This window comes from Ruditapes philippinarum, unplaced genomic scaffold (genome assembly GCF_026571515.1).
Source record: "Ruditapes philippinarum isolate M1 unplaced genomic scaffold, ASM2657151v2 ctg1749_1_1_1_1, whole genome shotgun sequence".
Taxonomy (NCBI): Eukaryota; Metazoa; Mollusca; class Bivalvia; order Venerida; family Veneridae; genus Ruditapes; species Ruditapes philippinarum.
The window spans coordinates 141,299-162,956 of NW_026857129.1; the positions used below are offsets into that span (position 1 = coordinate 141,299).

Consider the following 21,658-nt stretch of genomic DNA (forward strand, 5'->3'; position numbering starts at 1 on the left):
TTTTTTAAAGAAAAAAATTTCAAAGTTTTTCTTATTGAAGCCCTAGCCCAAAAAGTGTTGAAATTTGAAAAAGTTTTAAACTTTTAAAAATAACTAGAAATAAATTCAAGAATAAAATTTTTAATTAAAAAGTCAGTATGGGTTTGGGAAATTTCCCAAATATTTTAGCTCTTTTTAAAATACATAAAGAAAAAAAAAACTATTAAAAAAAAGGGTTTTTCTAAAACTTTTTCTGAATAATTTTTCAAAAAATAAATAAAAATACCCTAAAAATTTCCCCCCCGAATTAAAAATGGCAGGATAGGGTTTCTCAAGGGGGGTTGGGGATAAAATTTTATAGTTGTTGTTTTAAAATGGGATTCTTAGGAAAAATTAAAAATTTTCATGTTTTTTTCCAAAAAAAGTAATTTCTTTCCCATCATTTTTAAAAACCTTCAAGTAAGTCATAAATTTAAAAAGGGGGGGGAATAATAAAATATGAAAAAACGCAAATTTTATTCCAACCCATTTATTTGAAATTTCCCCATTAAATTTTTAGTAAAATCAGTTAAAATGTCAAAGAAAAAAAATAACTAAAAAAATGAAAAAAATAGTTTAAACAAAATTTGGGAATTTCTTTAAAAAAAAAATCATCTGCGAAAAAATAAAATTTTATTACAAATGTTCTAAAAATAATTGAATTTAAATATTTTAAAAAATCACCTTTTTAAAGTAATAAATTTAAAGCCAAATTTAACTTTTACATCAAAATTCTGAGGTAGGAAAGGGGTCTCTATTTCAAATTTTTGATGCTGTCGTTTTGTTTATTACTAACACAAAAAAAAATCTAGCTTCCTTTGATTAATATTGTCAAATGCATCTTCAAGTTACTCTCCAGTAATATAATTTTGATTGCATTTAACTATGAAAATGCTGCTGAAATTGATCTCGAAGTCTCACAGACTCTATTGTAAATTACATCAAAACTTTCAAAAACAACAAACCCAGAAAACTGCTTTTTTTCATCATTAAACCCTTTATTTCAGTTTCCCCCCCCCCCCCCCCTATTTAAAAAGTCAAAAAAATGAAAAAAGTAAAAGGGCAAAATAAATGATTTTAAGCTTTTTAAAATGTAAAAATAATAAATTTTTGTTTTATAAAAAAGTAACGCTTTAAAGATTTTGATAAAAGTGATTTAACAATTTTATAATTTAAGAAAAAAAAAAGCCAGCAGAATGTTAATTTTAACCCACACAGATATATAAAGTAAACCCTTTAAATATTTCCCGATTATGGAAAACATTTTAAAATGTCCCAATATTCAAAAAATTTTCTAGAAAAAAAGAAGAAATATCAAAAAGGGATTTTTTTGCAGTAATTTTCCAAAACTAAATAAATAAGTTCCCTTTGTTGTTTTTTATGTCACTGACAATTATACAAAGTCATGAATATTTCATCAATTATGTTGTCTAAAAATTATCTTCCATATGTGCACAAAGGGGAGTAACTCCTACCAGATCCAGTCTGACCTTCACCTTGCTTTGAACTGACCATTATTTTTGAGGCGATCTAAATGTACCAAAGCTCTGGAAATGAAGAATAAAGACATGAAATATCAAAAATACATTTGATTTTCACTAAAAATATATTAGGCAACTCAAGATGTCAACCTTTTTATCGAAATAGAAAAAGCATATGTAGTAAAATCAGTGCAACTGACATGTTCTAAAGAAAGAGCTGAACACATGTTTGCACTTATAGGTAATGGTCATCTTTCTTATTTAACCTACTTAAGAAATTCTATTACATTACCATCTTTAATAGTGTGACATACAGTCATTACACATAATTGTCCATCTATGATTGATTTCCTTGGGCATGGGCAGGTTTTACTGTACACTTATAATCTAAACAAAACTGTTATCCTAAATATTTTATACTACAGTAATAAGTTTTGAAATATGATAAGAATGCCCTGGGTGTAACATTATAATTATAAGGCAACTCCAGTGCTCTCCTTTGGTGTTACAGAAGGCGGCAAAAACTTGTAAAAAGACAACATTTCAGCTCTCTTAAAGTGATTTTAAAGCATTTTTATTTTTTCATGTCTTGGCAAAAGAACTGGTAACTTGCAGTAAATATTGCAGTATATATTGCTATGATTCTGAAAGTGTCTATGACTTATGGACAACACTGTCTAGCCTAAAGATATACTAACTTTTCTAGAGATTGCCCTCCTGGTTCTCCATGAAAGTCATAACCTTTCAGTGATGGTATATCTCCAGGAGCTTTATCTGTCTGCGTATCTACTGGCACCTGAATACCTAAAAATGGCTGCTTCTGCCCCCCCAATTGTGTACCTTCAATTAATTAAAAAATTACATATGTACGAATTTTAAAGATATTTTTTTAAAATAATTTAACATTACATATATAAATTTCAATGGGATCCGGAGAAAAAACAGAGGATGGGTTTTGGGGCAGATAGGGCCTTTTTTGACAATCCAAAAAAACAAAACAAAAAAAAATGTATAAAGAAACTTTTGACACCTAAAATGGGGAAAAACTACAAAATTTTTTTAAAAAAATCCCCCTTTTTTCAAAAAATGCCCGGGTAGAATCTTGCCGGGAAGGTTTTTGAATTCTTTCCCTTTTCAGTATATTTAATAAAGGATTATTTAAAAACAAAAAAGATTTACAACTAGGCCTTATCGAAATATTTCCCATGTTGAGGTCACAGCATACATGCAAGTTCATCATTTTTCTGTATCCTATATATTGAAGATAACATGAGGAAAAAAGAAGCTTGCTTGAACTATTAAATACCTTAAGCACATAAGACTGCTGAGGCAACAAGTGGACAAAATTTGGATTTCGCTAAAGTCTATGAATGACATATTATGTTTGAACCATCACAAACCCCAGTCCAACTCTGCATACATAAATTGGTTTTTAAACATGTCAGTAATTACATGTACTAATTACTTACCCTCTCTGAAAGCTTAGATCTGGAACCTTCATCCTCACTGTCTGTGTGTACAGCCTCTTGTTGTAACTTAAATATCATGTTCTTTAATGCCTCCAAACTACCAGGCTGAGATCCACCAGAATAATTTTGCTGCAAAAATTGTTATACATATAAAGTGATGTCTCATATTTTCAAACAAAAAAAATGTTTGCCTATCTTTTTAGATAATATTTTATTTTAATTCAAAGAACTAAAATTTGCATATTTTTCATTTTTTTGTTCATTTAATCGTACAAAAGAACTAGAACATTGCATATGTTTCAGATCATGCTTATCATTTTTGAATGTTAAAAAAATATTTGCATATCTTTCAGTTATTATTCATATTTTTATAAAGGGAATTAAAAACTACTTTTTAATGACCCTCAAACTTCCTTGAAATTATTTCTGGTTTTTATTTATTCAATTCTGACATTTAGCCAATAAGTAGGCCCTGATTTTCCCAATAGGATAAAGCACAATATTGGATATGTGAACAGAATACTACACATGTTTTTAATCATAACTGAAGTAAATAAATAATATATTGTGAGGTCATTATCAAATTTGAATGAATTACAAGGGGGAAGTGGTAATTACTTTTAAAGAGCATGTAAAGCTGATGAAAATATCTAGACACACCAGCAAGGAGGAGATTTATTAATTTCTGTCCATTATTAGACTGTAAATCACATGAATTACAATTCTTTACTAGACTTGTCAAAAATTATAAACCCAGAAATCCACAGTATGGTTATGACTCATCAAAAACTCAAGATTGTCATTTTATAATTTACAAATAATTACTAGTACATAAATTTTGATATGTACACTGTATAAAAACATACAACTCCTCATCTTTAATCTGAAAGTTCTGTGGTATGCTTTACAATTTTTTCTTACCTCGTCATTAGCGTCACCTTTATTTTTCTTGGTCACAGACACCGGAGCTTTGCTACAATTATAACAAAATCACATTATAAGTTCATGAACATTTCAAACAACAATCAAAACGACAATGGTTCATCATTAACAAAATTTAACTTTACTCTGTATATAGCAATTGTCACATTTTTCTCATAAATAGTGTACAGTTCTGGTCTGTGATACAAATATGAATATAAGTGAATAACATATTAAAATGTATCTATTTCAGAAATTTTCTCTTTTTAGCACATTTGTTGGATGCTCTAAACTTTACACTCAAGAAGATACTGTTGTTTTATGTGTTCTCTTTCTTCTTTAAAGTGGGACAAATACCCTGTATGTTACAATAGTACAAAACTTTTAGTTGATATTTTAATCAATTTTTTGAAAGCACCCTCTCCTTATGACCTATGTTCTCTGTAAATTATTTTTGTAAGTTCCAAAAAACTTGACCTTATTAAATCTTTAAACCTCTTCTCATATACCAGGAATATTGATATGCTCGAAGGTGACTGACTTAAGAAATATTTTAAGGAAGATATCAAGATACTCACAATGGCACCACTTTCTCCCAGGGTCTGTCCCCTTCTAGAACAATATCAGTATCAGGGGTTCTGCGGCCTTTTCCTGGACTTCCAGCTCCTGTTATAGTGCTATCATTGTCTCCTGAAAGTTAAAATAACAATTTCAAACATCTGTCTTAGAAAAACAACTATCTTTATAATATAAGCCAATATTCACCACTTCCGTGAAATAAAATTAGAAGTGCACTGCATGGTTATGAATTACGATAAATTCTTCAAAAAAGGCCTTATTATTTTTATATTAGATGTGTGTGCCTTTATGCATGGAATAGTTGTGTCTTCATGTAATTAAAGGTGGACTAAGTTGAAAACAGGACATCATAATATTGAAAGCTAAGAGAAAAGTATGTGCTCTTACCCAGAAATGTGAGTTAAGGCCTTAAAAAGTATTCAACACATGAAAGTATTTTCTCAAAAGAAATAGTAGAAATCAGGAGGTAAAACCTCAAATAAAATCTCAAGTTAAATAAGGATGATATTTTTGTCAAACATTCATGGAAGTATAAATCTCTAGGGCAAGTTAAAAAGTATTTCAAAATTCAAATAGGTCTGTGAAAATGAGGTGGTACAAAAACTATAAAGGTGATGCTGCATGGATGCTGATTAAGACAACCAGGAAAATGGAGATACCTATGAATATGTTTTGAATATGTCAAGCTAAAAATTGTATATTAAGAATTGTAAATATCAATTTTTACATAAGTTTAGAAAACCTCTTTTCTTTTTTCAAAAGTCCTACATCATTAGAACTTTCACTTTCAAGTTCTATTGCTAGAGATTGAATACAATTTAGCAGTACTTTTACAAGAAGTATCACAATAATACTTATACTAACTGGCTTTTATAGGTGAAGCTCCACTTATGTCACAATTTCCTGGTGGAGGGATTCCCGCTATCAACGCTGCTGTGTCTAAACTTGAACAACGGGGAACATCACCAGAGTATGGGTTACTTCCCTTTGATGGGGTGTCCAGATTTATATCTGACTGCATTCTTTCGTGATATCTTTGCATGGCAGCATCAGTTTTAGATTTTAGATGGCTGAGCTTATCAGACAATGTTGGTGAGTCTGACCGACCCTGATTTCGAGTATTACTGGTTTTAAGGTTTGGAGTGTCCCCTACAAGATCTTTATATGTTAGACCAGGAGGTGGCAGAGTATCATTGGCATCACTGTTATATGAATTTGAATGATTTTGAGTATTAATCACAGGGAGTGGTCGTAATAAGTCATGAAATTCTAGCTTTTTACTTGGTTTTGGTGCCGAAATAACACTTGTAATATCAGAATTATCAATGTCATTCACCCAGCTTGGTGGTGGTTTTGATACAGTAAAATCACGTTTTTTCCAATCAGTGTCTGACATATCAGATGTATTCATTGTATCTATCCAGCTTGGAGCCTTCTGAGTTGAAGTATTAAAATCAGTGTAGAAATCAGGTATAGGTTTATCTCTTAGTCCCGATTCAAACATTTTTCTTTCTCTTTTCAGGATTGAAGGAGACACAGATCGGCTTCTTTCACGAAGAGTTTTAGCCGGTGACCTCGATAAACGAGAAGTGTTTGGAGACTCTCCTAGTAACAGGGAAACATCATCGTCATATTTACTGGTCTCTCTTTTTGAATGGCCAATTGATACATCAGCATCGTGGAATGTCACATGTGCAGGAGTTTTTTCTGTAACATAATTTTTTTTAAATTATGTGAAAAAAAACAAACAACAAACAATTCATTATCATAATCAATCAACAACATGACCAAGGCAATTAAAGATAAAATAACATGCGAGAGAAGTGAATCTTTTTAGCAGTAACTATATGGGTGTAATATCATTTTAAATAACTTTAGTAAATTGAAAAAGTAATTAGAAAACATAAATCTCAAATAAATTCTTGAAAATGAAATATTTTCACAACTGAAACACATTTATAAACATCATATACAAACAGCTTTAAATCATATCTAAATTTCAAGTGTTTCATTTAAAACAGTTATTAAAAAAGTAATAACTTTGCATTATTAAATTCAACAACAATAGAACCATTGAACATTGTAAGTTAAAAATATCAGAATCTAGGTTCTTTAATGAAGACAAGTTTCCCATATCCCCCACATTAAGAGCATTAATTATTATAATAGATTTCACATCATTGAATCGTTGAATTACAGTAATGACTTGCCTGTTTTAATAATGTGATATAATATAAAGTCAGACTACAAAGTTGTGTCAGCTGGCCTATACATCTTTATAAAATTAGTTGCACTTCAAGGGTTTGGTCCACTCTTTAAATATCAATAGATTAACCAAATTTAACAAAGGGGAGTGGTGGCCTAGTGGTTAAGGTGTCCGCTTCTCAACCCAGAGATCATGGGTTTGAGCCCTACTTGGGTCACGACCATGTTTCTTCATAAGACACCAGTACTGGTTGGTTCCAGGAAGCGGACTCGAAAGTGATTAATATAACTTGTTTCGCAATTGAGCTTAAATAAATATGTTTAAATTTAACAATTAATTACCATTTGGTTGAGCCGTGAAGCTCTGTTGTGGATGATCAGCATTTAATCCCATCATATCATGGGCAATCTGTATACTACTCAGTGTTTTTGACCGACGATTTCTTGGTCGCTTATAGCCAAACACGTGTTTGCTTTTCCACGATGGTAACATACTTGTTCCCTCTTCCCCTGTAACATTATAGCCTTCAACTGGGTTCATGGAAACCAGAACATCTGTAGCCAGGCTACCGACTTCGCTCGGAACATCGGTTTTATTGTTGAACTCATCAGTGTTGATTTGACGTATCAATTCCTGTGACTTGTCCAGTGCTTCCTGAACTATAGAGAGAGGGAAAAGAAATATTACTTGCTTGTCAAAAATATAGGCAACATGATCATCAACATGTTCATCAACTTATAACAGTAACTTACTTTATTCTAGAATTTATGATTACAAATAAGAGCAAATAAAATTATAAAAATCAATATTACAAAATTATAATGATAAAAAAATGTATGTGTTTATAAACATAAAAACATGTTTAAATGACAAAATCAATTGAATTGCATAACAACATAAGCAAAATGAATAACAGGATAGTGTCACTATTATAGGAATTCCAGTGAGTTTTTTTACATGACATAACTGGAAGTATTTTTTCTAAAATCTTTATACCATTAATCTTAAAGTAGGCCTTTACCAGCAGCAAAATTTCAGATCTTAATCACTGTCTTCATTTCTACTAGAAAAACAATTTCATGCAAGCGTATTTCTTCATTATCTTTTTCACTTTTGTTCTGTTTTAAATAAATCAGTTGATTGAAGTAACAGTTTTTTTTTAGGGTTTTGGACCTCAGTGGAACATAATTTAAATGCAAACATGAGTGCCATGATGGCCCTCAATCCCTAATCCAGGTAGATGGTTCAAATGAAATAGATTGCATTCTTAAGACATTGGTAGAAACATCAATTTTTGAAATTTTTGTGAGCATGGGATGGAGGAGATCATCAGTTGTTTAAATAATTTCCTATAGTTAGCTCTGGCAGCAATTTTGCTTAGCAGACCTGAACTATTTGAGCAATTATTAAGCTCTTGATCACATTGTGCTCAGGTGAGCTAAAAAGTTGTACAAGTATCTAGATATTGATCACTAACCACAAGAATATACATATGATAATCATATTTATTTGCTTTAATAATTTTAATCATAGACACTGTCATGTCTGTTATTTTGTATAACAGCAAACAAGTTTTACAAGCTTTCAGTGATATTATTGATAGCATAATACCCGGTAACGAACCATCATAGAGATAGAATAGTGCCAGGCCAGTCAGTACATAAGTGCAGGAATCTTAAATTACTTTATTATCAAAACTATTGCAATTTTCCAATTTTTTTTCCAACTGCTACACATTTAATTTGAACTTCTCTCTGTTTTAGATTTACAATAAGAATATCGCTTAAAAAATGTAATATAAGGACTGAATTTTTTGTTTCACTTAAAAAACATGTTTTATCTCAATTCATGTCTATCACCGCAACACACAGTGAAAAGATATTGGGTTAAACATTAAGTGCATCCAACTCAAGAATGGGTAATAAATCTTCATATCTTAAAATAATGTAAAATATATGGGTTTAAATTTAAATATAAGGCCATAAAAATCTTTTGAAGAGATTCTTTATTTACAAAAAGAATTTTCAACTCAAAATTTAAGGGTGCTTCAGTTCACAGCAGGAATAAAAAAATTCAACATGTTTAATTAAAGGGTGTGCAGCAATATATACAGGTTTTAATATTAAATCATGCACATTAATGCATAGTTTCATTTCCATATACATGTTAGTATTTTTCTCAATAACTTGGCAAAAGCTTAACTCAAAGATTTCATGAACATTAATATTATAACTTTAACAGAATACATATGTATAGTGTAATTTCAAAATCCATCAAGATATAATACATGTACATGAAAGTTATTTCAACTTGTGTGACCTTGATCTGGAAGATTTCTGGTAGGGTGGGGATGGGTAATTTTTGAAAGAGAGAAAAATCATTACCAAATGTGAATGAGTTCTTAAAACTATTAAAACTATTTTGTATGCATGTATCATGGTTTGGAACACTGTAAAATGTAAATATCATTTTGAGACTTTCTAGATTGACTGGTGAAGGAAGAACTGAGGTAGACAATCTTGACATTATTTCTTACATAAGTTGATACCTCAGTAGTTACACCAACCTTTTGCAGGTAGTTGGATTATAGGACAGCTTGCACACATGGAAAAAAAAACATCAAAAGTATCCAATGGGATTTAAACCCTTAGTAGTGACAACTACAAAACTTTAGGTGCAAGTAAAACTATAAACATCAAGCAAAGCAGATTAAGCAAGTTTGCATACTACTACTATAGACCAGATATACAGCTATATCAAAACTATTTTGATCATTTATCTTCTAGTGTTAAATCATCAATATTTACAGACAGATTTATTTTCTCATTGATTTTGATATTGTATCAGTTTTTTTAGATAAAAATAAATCAAAACAGACATATGTTGACACTGATAAGCAAAGGTGATCAATCTTTATATATTATTTTCAAAGTACCATATATTTTTGTTTCATCAATGTAATCCCCATTTATTTCATCTCTAATCCTCATTGGTTTGAAGAAGAAAAAGTCTATATGTATAAATGTACAATGTTTACAATTAGTAAAATACATGTAACTGCATGATTTATGTTCTTAGGCATTTTAGGCATTTTCACCCTATCATCAGGCCAAATTCAAAATGGCATTTTTTTTTCGAATTTCAAAACAAAATCCCAACAGCAGCCTAAAAAATCGAACTTTCTCAACTTTTGGGGGGAAAAAAACTGTTGTTTTTTTTAACTTTTAGTAAGATGGCTCATCAGAAGCCTGATTTTCTAAACAATTTAAATTCTCTTAAGTCTATTTGTATATCAGATAACTGAAAAAGATTATTTGAGCTAGCATGAACCCTTGGTCAAAACACCTAATATCTCCCCTTATACATGTAAAATGTACCTAAAAAATAGTGTGTTGTTCTGTCATCATATTTACAGCAGTATTTAATTTCTCTGTAGTGCATTTACTTACCTCTTTCTCTCTGTTTACGGTAATAGTTTTTCTTTGCTACAAAAATAATCAAAACAAAAGAATCTAAAGATCACTCAAAAAGCAGATAATTAATAATAATAATAATAAGCAGAATTTACAAGTCACTAGCATCTTCTGTCAAGTCCAGAAAAAATAAATTGTTTGAAACTTAAATTTTGTATAATATACTTATCCCGTTTAAAATTTGGAGTTGTCTTGTTGAATGTTGATATATGAAATTTTAAGAAGTTAATTTCTATCTTTGTTTTATACTGATGGCATAGTTCTAATTGATAACTGCCTCAAGCATTCAGTAAAATTCAGTAAATTAATGGCACAGTTACAATGCCTCTTGTAAATTCTGCTTATTATTAGAAAAGAAAAGTACAAATAAAAGCTACTGGCACACATTAAACAAGAATATCACTTAAGGCGATGTATGCTCCTCGAACCTGCACATCTGTAAATGTATTTCTATGCAAATCAGTCAATAAATAAAGGCAGTAAGAGCAAAAGTGTAGCACTGGTGACTTTGACCCCAGTAAACCAGCCATGAAAACTTTTTCTATTGTTACTAAATAAAGTATGATACTGTTCTCTTTTAGTTTGTTTACAGTAAGATGACTCCCTATTTAGTTAAAATACCCTGGAAGGGCGGAGCTAGGATGGACAATGCGGCGACTATAATGTCCTCCTTTTGGGAAGCATGAAAATCATCTATGCAAAAAAGAATAAAAGCAAAGAAAACACAAAATGCCACACTGTTATATAACAAGAGCTGTCAGTAGGACAACATGCTCAACTTTTCTCAGTGCTTAATGGTAAAACAAGAGCGTAGATAATGTAGAATTTCAAAAGGACCATAATTCTGTCAAAATCCATGTTAGAGTTATGGGCCTTTAGGAGTTATCTCCAATTATATCCTCAAATAAGTGTGTGAAATTTCAACCTATTCCCTTCAATAGTTTTGGAGCTACAAACTTTTACACAAAAACTTAACCAAAAGTTGACATTGACGCCTCAGTGTACAATTGTTCTCCCAATGCTTTGAATAGTCAAACTAAAGATTTTCCTCCTTGATTTCAGCACTTCAAAGTAAGAGTATTTTTAATCTAATTTACATTGTATTTACAATGTATAATTTTATGTCACTATCCGTCAAAAAAGTCAAGTAAATAAATTCTAAACTCTAAACTTATATCAGAGCTTTCAAATTTCAACAATTTGGAGATGTCTCATTTACAGTTTACAGGCTTGTCAATGATCCATGAAAACATTCTTTTACTTAAACAGATTAAAAAAATCTATCTGCAGGATTTCTTGCATTAAAAATGCATGCTAAAATTTTTTGGATACTTGAAAACAGTTATTTTTGGTATACCATTTTTTTATTTTTTTCTGATGTACAAAATTCTTGAAAACTTTACGTTTATTTGGTACTGAAAGTTGTTTTAAATTTCTAGTTTAATATAAGTCCACACAAAGCAAGAGATGCAAATAATCTATTAATAAATTACTTTCACTTCTAAACTAACTAGCATAGAAATGCACACAGAAATTATTATATTTTGTCATTAAAGTGCTACAAAAAATCTGCTAAAAGTCTGTACATATTTAATAGCAAAACACACCTCAAATGAGATAAATGCAAACAAGTCTTCATACCTTCTGCTTTCAAGGCCACAGATTTCTTCATATTTAGAAGAGACTCATTGATGCTATCTTTTTGATCTGCTAAATGAAGCTCTTTATCTGTAGCTCGAATCCCTGTCTCTAACGAGCGTTCCGCAGTCATATGCAGTGCTGATTTCGGATTCAGTAAATCATTAACTGTTCTCTTATATGTCGGTTGATTGCTGAAGAAACCTTGGTTTTCATACTGGCTTAGGTAGGCTTCAAGAGCATCAGTGGCTGACAAGAACTCTCGATCTCCAATTAATACTGAACCAGAATTGCACTGTATTTTGTACTGAGATGTTGGAGCACCCAGAGTGCTAGGTAGATGCATTGATGCCATTTTATAATAGTCCTCTATAGAATTCACAGTTGATCAGGACAGAGATGCATTACCCTTCAAAAGATAATCTGAAAAAAAAGCATAATTTTAAAACATTGAATAAATAAATTTAAATAAGTAATAGTCCTTAGCATAGAACAAAATATTACTCCTAAAGAATTAAAAATAATATTTAGGTTGCACCATTATAAATCCCAAACATGACAAAAAATCCTTATCAATAAAAAAATCATCAAAAAATGTTAAAAACTATTTTTTTCTTCATAAACTGTTTAAATTTCATTTCACACAAGTGCATATAATTCCCTCTAATTCAACCACCTGACAAAAGGTGTGCAAACAGTCTTATGTGATACACCTATTCTTTTCTAATTGGGAAGTAAAGTTTACAACACAAACACAAATAAAATTGAGATTACAGCCGTACCTTATCATAATTTATTAAAGCACTCTTGTGATAAGACACGATCTGATGGATTATTTGGCCAGCCTATTTATAAACCTCCGTATTAATAAAATCTGTACGATCAATGTTTTCAAAGGATGTAATCCGTAATCAAACATTTGAAAATACCCATTAAGCCGAAAATGTTGATTTTTCAACATTAAATGTTGCAAGTAAAAAAAGGAAAATAACATGCCTGATCATGAATTTGTTCACGGATTTCTTTAAAAACAATGTATTGGCAACAATTACAAACAAGAGCTGTCCAAATAAGCAGCATGCTCCACTTTCTTCAATGCTAAATAGTTAATTGCATATTTTCTAATTGAAGAGATTAAGGGTCAAATTGACCATGACCTATTGATATAGTGGGTAGAACTCATCAAGGTGCATCTACATAATGATATTGAAGTTCCTGAGTTGATGGATGCACTTTGATTTACAGAAAAATGAGCACTGAGATTACCACCAACAATTTACATGTTTAATACTTTCCTTTAAATGTTGTATGCCCAGTAGTTAAGTATGATCGTAACTTAACCTGCAAAATGCTGCCTTATGCTGTCAAGAGTGTTACTGATTTCCAACATTTATTTCTTGGTAATGATAAACAAAGTATAAATGGCACAGTTTGAAGAATATGGTTAAAATGGCACAGTTTGAAGAATATGGTTAAAACTATGTATTGCCAACCCCAAAACAAGTTTTTCATTGTATGCTTTATGAATAAGATTTAAGTTGCCTTTACTGAAGATTGAATTCAGAGAGTTGTGGGCAGGCAAAACAGCAAGATTTGTCCTTAAGTTTTCAGCATATTTCATAGCAATTTAAATCGGGAACTGGTCCCTTTATATGGCCCATTTAAAAAGGAAAACAAAACACCTTAACCTTTAATACAATATTGGTTTTCATACCTTTTAATAAAGAGAAAATTTGTTGGAAGAAGACGATTCATAAAAAAAGACACAGTCACACTATGAAAAAAATTCTTGATATACTCTTAAGAAAGTTACATATTACAAGTATTTAGAGGAGAAAAAAAGCAATAGACACTTCAGTTTGTCACATGAAAGAACAGCAATAGCTACATTTTATACAATGTATTAGGTATAACACAATCCACACATTCTTTATTCATTCTAAAATTTATCACCATTTACAATACCTTGTACATCTGAAGTAGCCATTAATTCTCACAAAGACAAACAAGGACATCAACAAATCCACTTGACACAGTAAGTGGCCATAAATTGTTTTTACAAAACATGAAAGTGGTCTCGTTAGACAATAATATATTCCTTGTAATGAAAAAAAAAATGTTATCTAAGCAATAAGAGCACCTGCCTTCAGATTAGGACACTAGAACAATTGACAGATTCAATCTGAGATATACTGATCATACGATTCAATATATCGGAAATATTATCTTTGAAAAGTCCAGCTAAAAATAAATTTTGTAATAGAATAGTAAACAAGAGGGCTAAGGTGGCCCTAATATCGCTCACCTGCATATTATCAATATTCTCTTTGACATTAGGAACAAGTAATATTGTAAACTATAAACGAAAGCAGATATAAAATCTTAATCTAAAACTGATATCACAAAGTTCATATTTGTATTTGAAATAGTGCACATGTAAAAACATTACTGGTTGCTAGTGCTAAGGGGAAACAACAGTTACATTTTCAAACAGTCACTAGTTGCTATACAAAAAATGGTTCACTTGGAAATCAGAGACTGCTATGAAATTCAATGGTAGATTCATTTGTTGCTATAATGGAAAGTTAATGTTTGCTATGGAAGTCACTCACAGTCTGCTTTGAATCTTGGGTTAGACGGTGCAGAGCACTTTCATTGTGATTGATCATGAAATCTTTTCTACAGTCATTAGCAATGTGTATGGAATTTGATTTTTGTGGTGATACTATTATGATGCACGGGAGGCCAATGGGACCATTATATGCATCATGGTCCTTGGAGAACAGTAAGGTGTTGGTGCCAAAATAAATGGCCATATCTTTCAAACATGACTGACTGATAAGATTATGCAACTCGGACAGATTCTGTATGCATGACTGACATTTTTAGGTTTTTACAGGCGAATTTGGATGAAATTTTAGCCTAAAAGTGGCAAAGCTGTTTCTTTTTCAATTTTGTATTATACTAATAATGAGAATACTCCAAACTGGTAAAATTTAAAATACATTAGAGCACATATCAAGAATGTGTATAATGAGTAACCCAAAAGCAGATTTAGACATTTACTTTTTATTATATAAATATTTTCTTGATATATTTAGTCATCATAAATTCAAAGATAATAATTAAAAATCTTATCTTTTTTCTTGGTATGAATGCAAAACTTTATTTTATTATAGGAAGATAGTTAAGCCATTGTAATGCATACATGGGTTTTCATTTGAACAAACTTAGTAGACACCCACTAGAATATATTTCATGCTAAATATCTTAGCTCTAGCTTTTTGGCATTTAAAGAAATAGACTTTTTTTGTTTGTTTTCCCTATATAGATGTAAGGAAAATCAATGACACCCTAGGACGGGGCCAATTGTGACCCCAGGAATGTGAGGGAGATATCCATTGGTTCTTTTAAATATTCTTTACTTCTGTGCACTAATTGGGTTTTCCTTCCCGCTCACTCTTTACAGTCATCTCTTACGAGTCAGACGTTTAGTAATTCTTTTGTTATTATCTAGATCTACATTTACTTTATTTCAATTTATATTGAAATAATTTCTATAAGTAAATATCTTGATACAGATGCTGTGGTAAGAAATAATATTAAAACTAAGATATTGATTGTATATCTTATGTATGTATTTTTGTATTTTCTTATTCCTTGTCGATTGTGTATATATTGTTATTTCATTTTATTTTGTTTTTATATGCATTGTATTTGTAAGATGTATAATGATTTTATTATATTTTTAGGCCATATTATTTGGATTCATGAAATACCGAACCTACGCCCAGAGTTTGTTTCTGTGACCCCCAAAGCCAGAAATATTTAACCCTGCGACATAGACATGTAAAATCCATTACTGACAAAAACACTTGCTGATTATTTTTTATTATATTCAATGACAATATATGTCTTATAGGCAAATTTTGTTAGAAATGATAATTAAAATGTTTCATGCACCAAAACAAGACAATATTTAATTATTGCTTTACCTGCTGTTGACCAATATCTTGTTTGTTTGTATTTTTTAAACGGCTTGAAAAACACTGCAATGCGTAAAATTCTAGATTACTAGTTCTGGTCATAGGAACTCTGGAACAGGACCGCATATTGCAGCGCATAAATCCGAATCCTTACCGGCTTTACATATAATTTGTCCGACCTTTGAATATCTTTTCATATTATGCGAGCGGGTGGTCTTTAATTATCTAATCTCAATTTAATATAATCTGCTAATTTAAAAATCAGTCAAATTTACGGTATATTGAAAAAAGAAAAGGAGTGACATCCGCCATTTGCCGCAACGTTCGGCGTAAGTTATCCCCCTTGATATGCTTGATTTTTGTTTTAATTTTTCTAGTAATGAATACGAGATGAGTGCCTAAAATATTTATCTATGGAATCATGTTTTAATATTCCTTTTTTCAGTTAGGCAAAATCAGTTGGACCATATTACTAAAGTGTTTCTCCATGTTAACAAATCAATACACGAATACGCCCGTTATAATGCCGCCTATACATGTCAACACGTGTAAACAATAAACCGTTAACGTTATATCCGGACGATACCCGATAGTTGACAAAAATAACGGGAACAAAATTCTGAAAAAATAGTAATCAATTGTAGCCAAAGGGGAAAAACTCATGCCGAAAACGTTGCGGCAAATGACGGATGTCACTCCTTGTCTTTTTTTATAATACCGTATTTGACCAGTTTTAAAAGAGACAGATTGGGTTCAATTGATAATATATTTTTTGAGTCCATACACTCGGATAATACTAAAAGATATTTAGATGTAGCAGAAACGTTTTTAAAAACCGTTACACGATTGAAAATATACGCCGCAATCTGCGGTCCCGTTCTCGAGTTCCTATGGTTCTGGTTAGAGTAAGAAAAACTCGCAAAGAAATTTTAAAAAATGAAACAAATTAGCTGTAAATGGAGAAAATAGAATCTACCACTCTTTCAATTGAAATAATCAAATATTATTGTTTAATATTAAAAAGAAACTGTGGATCAGAAAGAGCAATTTAGCTGACAAGCTATCCGCTATGAATTAGTAACGATTCGCCACACTAACCATTCGACACATAACGATTCGCCACAGAGTAATAACGATTCGCCACAGTTAATAACGATTCGCCACAATATGATTATAACAATGATTTTTTTAGTAATCAACAAACTTTTTTCTTTTTTTAATAATTTGACAATGACAATAATTTAATATTGTTGCTTAATACAAGTAATATGAAGTTAAGGCCCCCATCGCGGATTTTCAATTTATCAAAGTAACATTATTGCAGGAGTACAATTATAAGAAAGTAATTATATGTTGAAATAAATATTGAATTAATCGTAAACATATATGACAATTAATATTTATCTTTATATATATCATGGAGCTAAATATATCTGTGTCAAATATTTCAAAAAGGGGGAAGGGGTACATGTGTATTGTAAAAACATGTGTTTTTTTACGAAAATTGATTAAAGAACGCATATCTAGAACATTTTTCACACCTTTTACCTTAGGATTGTTGTAGAAATATTTAATAAACGCCGAAATAATCCTTTAATTCTCTAACAAGGTGAACAACTGTGCATAAGAGTTCCCTCACAATTGGATACTACTACATGTAGTTTTTGTCACTTTGTTTTGTTAACAATGTGTTATGTTATTTTGGAAATAAAAAAAATATTAAGATAGTAATAATAAAAAAGATATTATAAAAAAAGGATATGTTTGTATTTTTTTCTGACTATAGAAATAACAAACTTTTTGTAATTTTGGTAGATCTAATTAAATATGTTTTCACAGATATATTAACAATCTTATATTTAACTACATGATGTATTTATGTGTTTCTATTCAATAACAGCTGATTTAGTATTCTTTTCCACGTTAAAATTTAAAAAAATGTAAACATATTTACACTGTGTTTGTAAATTTTGTAATAAAATATGTTTGTTATCATGTGTCTTTATTCAATAAAAGCTGTTTTCGCATAATTTTCCAGTTTACATAAATAACAAAGTTTAACTTATCTACAATGTGTAATGTAATTTTGGTAAAAAAAAATATTTGGTTTTTATGTGTTTTTATTCAATAAAAGCTGTTTTTAATATAATTAATTTATGTAATTAACAAATGAAATATAGAATGTAAAAAAGTTTGCCATCAACAGTTTGAAAACAGGTGTGAAAAAGTTCGTATTTGAACACGTGGCGAATCGTTATTTAACTGTGGCGAATCGTTAATACTCTGTGTCGAATCGTTATGTGGCGAATCGTTAGTGTGGCGAATCGTTACATTACCTCCGCTATACCCTTAAATCCGCTACTACCTAAAAACTGTATAAGCTATTAAGAATATGAAAAGAGCTACATGTACACGATATATATCAATTTTTTTTCATGTATATGAAAATTATCAATTTGAATTTGAATGTTCATGCAGGAACACGTCTTGACATTTTTACTGATGCCTTGTAAAAAATATTGAGTAGATGTAAAAAAGTCTTATGAGTAAATAATTGCCTTATATAAGATTTATTACATAATTTAAATCTTTTCAAACACATCATACCTTAAAATTTGTGTAAACATGATATTTTTAAAAATCGTTTCCACTGTAAACAACTTTGAGCGGAAACTTTTAGTGTCAACACCGTTTAAATAAATCGGCATAATTAACGAAAAAGATCTTTTTAAGCGGAAAGCTACTCTTTGGTTATAATGTACTACATTTTCTAATAAAAACTATAACGCGCTGAAATGGGTAATGCCGGATTATGTCTAATTTCAAACGTCTAATTTACTCATTTAATGTCAAAAAGAAAATAAGTTATCAACTTTGATACAATATAATGTTCCAATCTATGGTGTGCTGTTTTTAATTATACATATACAGTTTGGTATATTTCATGACTGTTAGATATGACTGTATCTTAAGTATTGCAGTATGTGCAGTCATGAATATAGCCTTGATGAAGTTCACAACTCGCCCAGGAAATAAATGTTAATCTTGTAAGTGGCCAGCAACCTGATATTACAGTCATGGAATTCATCAAGGCGTTTAATAATATCATCCAAAACTTGTGTGTAAACGACACAGGTTATAGTAGACCTGTATTAATTTTCAATAAAGGTACTAAATGTCTTCTCTTTCCTTAACTCCAGCTCCCTTTTCCTCTTCTATATAAATAACCTCCTTGAAAGTGTTTAAGGTATTTTGAGACTATATATGCAGGTGATACTATTGGTCATGTCCACATCACATTAAATCGCTAAATGTGTCCAAATCGTTTAAGATGACATAGACGCACCTGAATTATTTCAAATCGACTAGTCCACAGAATTCAGTCAAGACAACTGTGAATCCCCAGAATATCAAGTGAAACATTATAAAATATCCATGTCGAACCAAAAACAATAAAAAAAACGTTAAATACTTAAGATTACTTTTAAGTCGATCAAGACCAAACATATTAATATAATACAAACATTTAGAGATATTTTATTCCTTTTAAATCGCACGGATATGAAATACCAATCATTGTTGAAACATACAATATAACACATTTGTATGCAATCAAAACTTTAGAATTTTTCTGTATCATTTAAGGGTTTTACAAAAAGTTTTGAAATGTGATCGCACCTCGGCAGACGGTAGGATTTAGTTGTACAACCAGTATGATGTACAACTTTCAAAGCAATACCACACTTGCATACAGGCCGTAATTCTACACTGTATGAATCATCAGGTTTCCTCCACAGCATATCTCTCCAAATGGACATCTTGCAGAATTTACACACTATATTATTACAACATGTACAAACATGTGTGTAAATATTATAATTGTTGGTAAGGTTTAACAAAGGTTCGCTCGTGGGTACCAAGGAGGGGCAATTAAGAAATCATTCATGTCCTTCCGGAATGAATGGATTAACTGAACATCCTTAAGCCTTTTCTGTATTATGGTCAAACGGTGAAGAATTATTATTTTTTATGAGAAATGATGAAAATTTCTCCATTTTTTAAATTTTAGAATTCTTTTTCTGAATAATTTGCACATCTTAGGGTCTCCCCAAGAATAGCGCAGAACTTATAGGGTCTTAACAAGAGCTTTTTTTAGTATCCTCTTTACTGTACAAGAAGAATTATAAAGTAGAATATGACCTATCCTGCAAATCTTGGATTTCAAGTCTTAATTTACCATGTTACTGAAACACATTATTGCAAAATTTTTTACACAGTCCTAAAACGCAAATAAAATACCTTTTGGTTCATGTTGGAGACAAATATAAATGAATGGTAAAGCCAAGACAACTTCTAGGCTATTAAAATTTTCTTTCAAGAAAGTATTTTTCATTTTTAGAAGTAAAAAAAAGTTACAGATACCCATGTCAGGTGTTTTAATAAAATGGTTAATTCCTACTATTGCAACAGTTTTCAATTTTGGGCGCCGTTCTTTAAACAACATGTTAGACTTGTTGTCTGTTATATATGATCTTTTGCTTGGACGCTTCTAATTGTAACATGGTAAAAGTGTCAATTTCTTCAATACAGATAGAGTGCTTGCAGAATCGCACAGAGAGTATATGGCGAAATGGACAGGACACTGATCATTTGGAAAAGAAGGAAATTGTGTGCAACATTCGTTTCGGAAGTTAATTATATTTTGTAAAAAGCTTCATTTTTGCAGTACAATACCTTTACTCATCTATCACTTTCACTGCTTTTTATTCGTCCGTCTTTGTGGCTCATGCATACCTCTAGGTTTCCAGAGTTTTAGGGCACATTTTTACGGGCACAATTTGCTGTTCAGCGAACAAATGTGACGCTCACCTAGCAGATATTGTTACAATAATTGTATGCACACTGTTATAAAAAGTGATTGCATATACTGAGAAATAAAACAAGGACTTTTCAATAATTTAGCAAAAAGAGGTAATGTAAATAGACATGACACCTTATAAATTCATCATATCTAGTAGCTTAAATTTACCAAATGAATAAGTATTGCAATTATTAAGTTTGTCCTTAAAATTTGGTCATTTAACATTATTTTCATGGAACTATGTCAATCATATCTCGTTTTGAATTATTTCTTTTTTTATTTTTGTACCCTAACGAGCTGCGGCTAGATATGTTTGTAATAATTATAATTTCGACAGTAGTGTAACCCAAATGCTAAATGAACTTGGGTGGCCTTCCCTAGAAAGCCGCAGACTCCAGTCCTCTCTTGTAGTGTTCTATAAAATCCAATACAAACTTGTATATGATACCGTCCATTGTTTTGCGAGAATATTATCTAGTAGAAATGAAATTACTCTCTCTAATCTAAGTAAATTTACCAGCATTATTAGCATTCTTTTTATTCTTTTTTTCTAAATGAACGTGTTATCATATGACAACAAGATATTGTGCATATATTTATAATAGCTACCGTTTTCCGACAAAAAAAACTTTACCTTTGTAATAAATCCATGTAAATACTAAACAAACATATGAATGACATTGTTTTTCGTTATTAAGTCCATGATTTTCATAAAAAATATATATTTGCTTGTTTGTTGAGATTTTATATAAAATAAATTATCAAAGATATCATCGTTGAACTTTTGTTGTTGTTTTTGTTGTGAATTTTTATTTTATTTATTGATAAGTGTTTAAATTTTAAAGCAAAATAAATAATAAAAAAATGGGGCCGGGTTAACAGAAATAACATTGGTTTGGGGCCGGGTTGACAAATTTGGGGCCGGGCTGATTTGCGGCCGGGTTGACTTGGGGCCGGGTTGACTTGGCCGGTTCATCAGTGGTACGAACTAACTGCAGTACGAGTATTATTAGTGCGAATGTGAAA

At 30.7% G+C, this 21,658-nt stretch overlaps 1 protein-coding gene across 1 annotated transcript; it reads right to left on the bottom strand.

The window, feature by feature from the left end:
• Window positions 1-1,399: 1,399 nt before the first annotated feature.
• LOC132748862 (uncharacterized) lies at window positions 1,400-18,469 on the bottom strand. Its single transcript, XM_060738517.1, has 10 exons — window positions 18,379-18,469; window positions 11,789-12,208; window positions 10,124-10,159; window positions 7,016-7,333; window positions 5,333-6,175; window positions 4,468-4,579; window positions 3,890-3,941; window positions 2,969-3,097; window positions 2,198-2,319; window positions 1,400-1,565 (listed from the first exon to the last, which is right to left on the bottom strand). Exons 2-10 carry the CDS (start codon window positions 12,138-12,140, stop codon window positions 1,511-1,513), a joined length of 2,019 nt encoding a protein of 672 aa, XP_060594500.1. The 5' UTR covers window positions 12,141-12,208; window positions 18,379-18,469; the 3' UTR covers window positions 1,400-1,510.
• Window positions 18,470-21,658: the final 3,189 nt, after the last annotated feature.

Coding starts and splice junctions, on each gene's coding strand:
- LOC132748862 (XM_060738517.1), bottom strand. CDS start 12,140: ATGGCATCAATGCATCTACCTAGCACTCTGGGTGCTCCAACATCTCAG. Junction 3,942..4,467: donor TGGGAGAAAGTGGTGCCATT/GTGAGTATCTTG, acceptor TTATAATTGTAG/CAAAGCTCCGGTGTCTGTGA. Junction 2,320..2,968: donor GATCTAAGCTTTCAGAGAGG/GTAAGTAATTAG, acceptor TTGGGGGGGCAG/AAGCAGCCATTTTTAGGTAT.